General features: G+C 37.3%; 1 protein-coding gene across 2 annotated transcripts in view; it reads right to left on the bottom strand.

The window, feature by feature from the left end:
- LOC106882155 (uncharacterized) overlaps nucleotides 1-9027 on the bottom strand; it is a 21909-nt gene that overhangs the window by 4472 nt on the left and 8410 nt on the right. For both annotated transcript variants that reach the window (XM_014932728.2, XM_014932727.2), the window contains exon 2: nucleotides 3128-5120. In XM_014932728.2, the coding sequence (XP_014788214.1) occupies nucleotides 3128-5096 (1969 nt within the window). In that variant the 5' untranslated portion in view covers nucleotides 5097-5120. The remainder of the gene's footprint in view (nucleotides 1-3127; nucleotides 5121-9027) is intronic.

Genomic DNA, 9027 nt, shown 5'->3' with positions numbered 1-9027 from the left:
CAATTAAAAGGGTAAAAGTTTATCAATTTATTAATTTATTAATAAATTAATAATTAATAATTTTACCAAGCCCTTTGGTATGTAAACACCATTATCGGTGGAGAACTTATTTAAAAGTTCTTATACATTTATAAACATAATTAAGGGATCAGCAAATAGTTGCTTCACCACATACCGAAGTTCAGAAATAGCAGCTAAAAAGCTGAGACTCCAACAGATAGCATTACTTGTAACTCACAAAGGCAAAACAAGAAGAAAAACAATGAAAACTAACCAGTCGAAGTTAATCATAGACGCATTCCTGGATTAGGAACGATAACACTCCATTTCCTTCATCGGTATGATATTCTAGTTGTAAATTCGACGGTGCTAGCAAACTGTGCATGCATGAACGAGTGAACATCATGCATCGGCACAACCTGGAAACACATCCGAAATGTGAATATGTGTGTGCATATGTGTGTACACATACATTCAGACATATACAATCAGAGAGAGAGAGAGGGAGAGAGAGATGGGAGAGAGAGATGGGCAACACTAACAAATACAACCACCACCACCACCACCACCACCGCAACCACAACCACCACGACAGCTACAACAACAATGTGGGCGTAATGGATGTAAAATAACTAAACCTCGCTCATTTCAATCTTGAAATATTAGAAACAGGAATCGACACATTTACCATAACAACAAGAATACAATGATCTACTTACTTGATATTGTTATATTTCGGGATGGTCATATTTTTCATGCCAAATAAACACACGCACACTACATATTTGTCCTCCATATGTATATTATTGTACTTATTTTATCGTATGTCCATTGCCTGGAAATCTTTCGTAACACACCTGTGACCTCTTCAGCGACTCTTCCATTCCATGACTCTTCCATCCTGTTCTCATTAGTTCATTCTGTCTTTCTATGGTGTGTATTCTTATCTGCGCATACGCTTGCGTCTGTATCTGTGCGTGTGTGCGTGTGCATGCGTGCGTATATTACGCGTGTCTGTCTACTTGTATGTGTGGTTTGTGTGTGTGTGTGTGTGTGTGTGTGTGTGTGTGTGTGTGTGTGTGTGTGTGTGTGTGTCTGTGTGTGTGTGTGTGTGACTTTGCCTACTATATTGTTTGTATCCGTGTCCGTTATATAGCCTTTCTTTCATTTATTTACTTATCTTTATTTCTTATATTTCATCATAAATATGTGTATGTGTGTCTCTTGTGTATGTGTATATATATATATATATGGGTTTGTGTATTATATTGTTTGCATTTCTGTCTTTTTCCTCCCTCTATCTTTAGTCGTCGTGCTGCGTAGTGTAGTAATAGGGAGTGTTATTGTTCCATTTGTGCCTTCTCTTGAGGCTCGGTCTCTCTATTACGATGTGTGTGGCTTCTGTAATTTGTCTAAGTGTCATGTCTGTTCTATGCGTGGATAATACCTTAACCTCTATGTTATTAACCGAGCTTCTGTGTTCTAATTGAGCACCTTGGTAGAGCACTGACGCACTTTACTCCTCTTTGATTTCCCGCCAGTGTATACCTATCCGCTCCCCTATGCTACTTGCCGTCTCTCCAATGTGTGTTGTCCTTCAGTACATGGTAAGCTATAGACAACATTCCTAATCTTAAGGCTAACCTGTGAATTCATCTAACAAATTACACAGTTGTTCTTCGTACATGGAAACCTATCAAATGGATATGTTCTACGGATCAGGGATTTTATGGGGGTTCCTGGCCTTTCTACTACGTTAACCCGTAGATTTATCTTATCTAACGCTTTTCTAAAAAGATATACTAGTTCGGCACCAGGGGTGGCATCAACGAATATGACACTCTGGCATTTTTTGTTGTCATATCATGAGTTGGCCTTATCTACCTTCTTCTTTATCCTTTCTTCACTGTTCCCAGATTCACTCCTGTCTAGCGAGTAAATCTCATTTACATCTATCGCTATGATGGCCTTGTACTTAGCCCTGGCTCCTTTGTACACTATAATCCTGTCCCTTTGGCTGTAACCAGAGAATCGCATGCGGCGGTTGAAATGTTGTATGTAACTTTCCAATTCTGTTGAGTCGAACATGCGGGACACATTCATCACTCGGTGATGAGTCCGCTATTAGGATATTGGATTTGGCATTGTCTGCAATAGCTGCGTTCTTGTGGATTAGGTATTTAGAGGCCAGGGGTTACGCAAAGTGGGAAGTAATCGCATCTGTTTGGCAAACTGTTGATCCTCAGTGTAAAATTAATCAGGACTCGAAGTAAAGAAAGACGCGGTATCATTTTTTAACTCTTCCTAATTAATAAACTGTTTAACCTATAGATAATGTTGCAACGATTTGCAAAGATGATAGTCAGAGGGAACAACGTCAGGAAAGTAAGAACGATGAAACTAAACTTCCATATTTAGAGCGATAATCTTTCCTTTACTGACTCGGGCAATACGTGGTCTTGTAAGAGCAACACTGATTTGCGGTTGGTAGTTTATTACATTGGCAGGGTGGAATACTGTGTTCTTGCTAGCAATCAATATTTACGTACCAGTTGCCAGGAATGTGTTTAATATATAAACTGGGCTCTCCAACAGTGTTACACAGCTAAACTTAGAGGTCGTAAAAACAATGCGTTCGTGGATAGTAGATGGATTGGATGTGGTGCTGATAAAAGAGCACTAACTCTTCTCAAAATATGCAAATATAACCATTGCTTAATTTTCCTATTTTCGATCGCATTGTCTACACAGGCAAAACTTTCAGTGCTAGCTCTGAATGCCATAGAAAATATTTCTTCACATCTCTCTCTCTCTCTCTCTCTCTCTCTCCCTCCATCCCTCCATCCTTCCCTCCTTCACTCTCCCTCCTCTCTACCTCCCTCTCTCTCTGTCTCTCTTCCTCTCGTTCTCTTTAGGCATCTCTCCCGCTCTTTTGAAACATGCAACATGTTACAATACATCTCGTTCACAAGAACAGCACTGTTCTCACCCCCATCAACCGTTTTAGGATAGTCCGTATGTCCTGCACTCTTAAAAACATCAGCAAATCTGTGATGAATATATATATATGTAAAGTAAGAGCTGAAACTCGTAAGAAAAGATAGAACAAGTAAAAAACATTCCTTACCGCCATTATAATTTTTATGTTTGTCGTCATCTTTTCCAATATCGTCTCTTTTGTTATAAACTCCTTTCTTGAAGCTGTGACACTTAGGCAAGTTGTCCGGTATTTCTGGTAAACGAGCGAAAGATTCGTTAAAAACAAGAGCCATTCCATCCATACTGTGTAATTCAATATGGCAGTGCATCAACCATAATCCAGGGTTGTCTGCAACTATTCTCACTACAACGTATCCACCTTTAGGGACCATAATTGTATCCTTTAGAGGAGCCTTGTCTAACTTTATTCCGGGGATATTGTCTCCCTCCCAGTTGCTGTTTGACCAAGTCGCATCGTTACAATAATTCTTTTTCGGGTCACCTCTACAATCAATATCTTTAGTATTTGCTATAATTTTTCCCGATGTTTCATTGTATTTCGGAAATCCCATCTTAACAACATAAAATGAATGCCCATGCAGGTGCATGGGGTGCGAATCACTATTCCCTCTCCCTAAGCTTGTCATTACAATTTGGACAGTATCATCAGCTTTCAGGTTTAAGGTGTAAGTACAATGACACACTCTATCAACACCGCAATTGGCATTTTCACACAAAATGTCGGTTCCAATCGGTTGTGTTAAAGGATTTACCGTAGGTTCCAGAAATCTCCGACCATTCGTAAACGAATGCATGTTTCCAGGTACACCAAAAAAAGCAAAATTTAAAAAATATTCCTCAAACTTTCCAGACCGGAATGAGGGTGCTTGAGTTGAGCTAGCCGACTCCAAGTCATCGAATTGTAAACATCGTTTCTTACTTTTCTCAGGATAATAAAGAAAGGGACAGTTAAGTAAGATGCAGTTCTTCTGTTGAACGCAGTCAGAAACTGTGGAGTTGGGGTCTTCGTCCGGTGCACCTTTATATCGAAGAATTGCTTCAAATGTATTGTTTTTATGTATTTGTAGCGTCTTTCCACGGATCCAGTAATTCCCGATATTCTTATTTGTATGTAGCGTGAAGTCAAATCTCTCGCCCGGGTTGATGATAAAATAATCAACAAGTGTTGGATTCAGTTCATAACCATCAGAGGCAACGACTGTCATCTGGTGACCATCAACAGACACTTCAAACGGGTACAGAGCCCCTGCAGCGATCACTCTAAAACGATAATGTTTTCCCGATTCTACGTCAAAGATAGCTAAGGGAGCCCCATTGTGATTCCCTGACTCATCATAATAACGGCCCCGACCATTCACAAGCGCCGAATCGACGTTTAAAGGAGAAAAAAATGCTCCATCTAGAGATTTCGTCCGTCCAATCATTTTACCATCAAAATAATATCCCAAACGTGGTTTTATGAGACTCACATCGGCGTCCCAGTTATGATTGTATTCTGTTATTAACATCAAATGTTCTTTCATTTTAGGTTGTGTTTTTTCGTGTATTATAAAAGCACCAAATAGTCCCATGTTACGCTGTGTCCCTAGATGAGAATGGTACCAATAAGTTCCAGTTTGTGTAATATTAAATTCATATCTGAACGATTGACCAGGTAGAATAGGGCATTGTGTAACCCAAGGCACGCCATCCATATGAGGTGTTCCTTTTTGATGAATGCCGTGCCAATGTACTGTCGTACCTTCTGAAAATAATTCGTTTTCTACTTCAATGATGACTCTTTGTCCCTTATAAACTTCTATTGTTGGTCCTGGAACTGTGCCATTAACTGCAATCACCTTCACTGACTCAGAGAAACCATCCATTGTAATAACTTCCTCAGTTGGTATCGGTTGAGCACCCGTAAAATTAGTGACGTCATGTTTGTAGAGTTTTCCATTGTAGGGTTTTACCAAGGCATGATTGACTACCATCGTTAATTGATAGGAAATTACCAGCTTAAACTCACACTCGTCGTCTTCCATACGACAACCATGAGAATAAACTAATGGTGATAAGAGACCCAGGAGGAATACAATTACGTTGAAGTGAACCATTGTTGAACCAGTGTGTGCAGAGATCTGAAATCATAAAATATAATTATAAGAAACAATAAAATCATCAAGGACTATCTAATAAATCATGAAATGTTTATAGGTTTTAAAGACCGAAGGATACAAACAAGTTAAAGAGAAGAAATGAAGAGAAAACTTTGTGTTACAGGTAGACGACAGGGAAATCAATATTGTTTTGGTTAGTTGGACGTTTCTGTAGGAACACCTTCCTATCAGGAATTTTTGGACAACTGCTGGTTACGGTCACCTGTCTGTCTGTACTTAATAGTTTACAAGACGCCCTTTTCAACAGTTGGTGACAAAGTAAACTACCCTCAGAACTTAACGCCGGGAATATCTCAAGCATGTCTGTCAAACCAGAAACACCGGTTGAAGTAATTCATCCAGTACGTGTGACTGTGTGTCACAGTGTGGTCAAGAGGATACTAGTATATCTGTTAACAAGGACAGTTTGAATACGTGATCAGGTTCTAACTCTTTCGTTTTATAGTACTTGTCATGCTTACCTTACAGAATATTGCAGTGATTGACAATACATAGGTAAGTTAGATATGCAGCCTAGTGGCTGTGCCGTGATTGCATATGGAACCAAATGTCTGGTGTTTCATAAAAACATTTACTACTTAGAATATTGGTAAATAAAGATAGCAACCTTCTAAATTTAGAGTGTCATACAGTCAAGAGATATTTCCGAAACATTAATCAAACAATGCAAGCTGTTTCACCTCTATGAAATTGTTCAATCTACCGGAAACAACAGTGTCATCTCCTTTATAGTCGTTTAACACACTAGATAATAAATAAAGACAAAGACGTTGGAATGTTTAAATATATATATGTATGTAGTATATATATATGTATGTATGTATGCATATATATAAATATATATATGTATGTTTTTATATATATATATATATATATATATATATATATATATATATATATATATATATATATATATATACATACATATATATAAATATATATGGGAGAATATACGAAAAAACAACAACAGACGAGGACAGGTGGTGTAAATAACAAAAGTATGTATTAGTATGACGCTCGGGAATACGGAAAGTCTTTGACGTTTCGAGCTACGCTCTTCAACAGAAAGAATACGGAGACAAGGAGAAAAACACGGAGAAAAAAAATTGAATAGTGTTCAGTCAACGGTCAATCATAGTAATGGCTGATCATAACAATGCAGCGGTGTGTAGCTAGGGTAAATGGCGCCCAGGGCAAAGCCAAAATTTGCGCCACCCACCCAATTTAAAGACCTAACCCATCCGACCCATTTGCGGCTGTTTGACGTGGGCTATTACACAAAGCAGTATTGGACAATAAAATGCGCGGTTGAACTCCAGGCGACCTCTTGGTAGGTGTTGAAGAACTATCAGCATGTTTTACAAAGAGGGACATGAAGACTTTGCTCAACTTCTTAGATTCTTCTGCCTGCAACTTGCGTCCTTTTCGCCCATCTGCTCCATTTTTTTCTTTGTTAATGGTTTTTTCATGTTTTTATAAAGATTTTCTAAACGCAAGAAACCATTGCTTGAAAAAAATCATGAAAAATCCAAACATAGCACAATGGTAGATTTGCCTGTTAAACACGTCAAACTTATTTATCGAGTTAATTTTTTAAAAAGTTTTGAATTTTTTGTCAGATATGGGAGCAACGTATGTCAATGATTATAATGATCGATGTACGGCAGGGTATGACTCATAAGCAAAGTTATATGAAACTTCCAACGCGTTGGATTAACGTATTATAGCACAAAAGCCAGTAATATGACCGAGCCATTAACCGCGTACATTCGATTGAATACACATTCTTAAGATTTTGGATCTTTTTTAAAACGGGGGCCACATTTTTCATTAATGTTTTACGTAGTGTTTTTGGTACGGAAAGACTTTCAAACTTCGTATATTTATCTATTTTGTTTTTTCGAACAGAAAAATATTTTTGTATTCGAATTTATTTCATGTAAAAAATTGTCTTATTTCGATAATTTCAAACCAATCACTGACAAGTATTCAGTTGTTTACATTTACTCCTTTGGCTGATTAAGCGATGTAAAGCGTATTTAATCTCCATACCTTCGTTTTATTTGCTTTTTTCATTTTAAATTTGCTTTAACCCTAACCCTAACCCTAGGGTTAGGGTTAGGGTTAGGGTTAATTGTTTCAGAATCGTTTGTTTATGTAGTCGGCACTTAATGTATATCGGCTGAATGGACGTCAGTGATTGGTTGAAATTACAGAAATACGACAACTTTCACATGGAATAACTTATGGATTTCTTTTTTTTTTAAGAAGACTAAGAGAAAAAGATGTTTTATATGACACATTCTGCCAGTGTTCCAAGTTTCAAAGTGTTTCGTTAATGAAAAATGTGGCCCCCGTTTTAAAAAAGATCCAAAATTTTTTCTATTTTTTAATGTCGTACTTACGAAAAATGACTAAGTGACTATGAAAACACCTTTGCATAGACCATTTTTATTTCAAATATGTTCTAGGCGGGCATAGAAACATTATTCATTGCAAGCAATATGGCTGTATTAAAGCATGTTATGTACAATAACTTTTCTCTATGCAGATCTACCCACTTCAATCCTTTTGTATTAGATAAAGTAACGCCTCACACAATGGTGAAAAAATAAACATCCTATGTCACCGCGGGAAAATAATATCGACTTTTTTTTTCATGGAATATATTACTTACTTCTCCATAAAATATCGTTAAATGATGTGAAAACAAACTCATTCTTGAGAAATTATCTACCTTTAGCCGATGTTTCATTGTATTTCGGAAATCCCATCTTAACAACATAAAATGAATGCCCATGCAGGTGCATGGGGTGCGAATCACTATTCCCTCTCCCTAAGCTTGTCATTACAATTTGGACAGTATCATCAGCTTTCAGGTTTAAGGTGTAAGTACAATGACACACTCTATCAACACCGCAATTGGCATTTTCACACAAAATGTCGGTTCCAATCGGTTGTGTTAAAGGATTTACCGTAGGTTCCAGAAATCTCCGACCATTCGTAAATTATTGAGGTAATATGCTAAAATGACTGGGAAAAATTTTGAAGGCACTATTTTTACTTATTACAACAACTGGGTGAACGATCTTCGTCAAAGTCAGTATAGCTATGAAGATAAAAGAATATTATCCCGGATAACTTCGCTCTACGCTGATCTACGCACTTTAATTCTTTTACATCAGATAGGTCAAGCAACGCTGCATACCATTGTGGCAAAATAGAAATCCCAATTCATTCTGGGGAGTAAATACTGAGTTTTACAATATTGAATAAACTACTTACTACTGATTAAATATCGTAAAATGAGGTCATGACGACTATTTTTGTTTCAACTTGCTGCTGGGCGAGCAAATATTAGAAATCTTCGTCACAGTTTGTATAGCTGGATAAGAATATTATCCCGGATAACTTCGCTCTACGCAGATCTACGCACTTTAATTCTTTTGCATCAGATAGAGCAAGTAACACTTCTTACCATTGTGGCAAAATTGCAATTCATTCTGGGGAGTCAATATTGAGTTTTACAATATTGAATAAAGTACTAATTTACTTTTTTCAATATTCAGTCACACGTGAGGTAAATGTTGACAATTCTTCCTGTATACGATACAATTTTGACAGTTTCACAATATTTTCAGTAAAAAGCCGATTATTTCATGCCCGTACCATTGCAGTGTTGGACAAATAATATGCATCAGGTGGTGTAGAAAACAAATAGATGTACTAGTATAACGCTCGGGAATTGAAAAAGTCTCTAACATTTCGAGTCTACGCTCTTCCACTCCTTTTTTTTCTCTCCTTGTTTCTTTCCTTGTTCCTTTCTGTGGAAGAGCATAGGCTCGAAACGTTATATATATATATATAT

Source organism: Octopus bimaculoides, chromosome 17 (assembly GCF_001194135.2).
Source record: "Octopus bimaculoides isolate UCB-OBI-ISO-001 chromosome 17, ASM119413v2, whole genome shotgun sequence".
Classification (NCBI taxonomy): Eukaryota; Metazoa; Mollusca; class Cephalopoda; order Octopoda; family Octopodidae; genus Octopus; species Octopus bimaculoides.
Note: the sequence above shows the minus strand (reverse complement) of the source record. Positions and strands in the feature narration are given on the sequence as shown.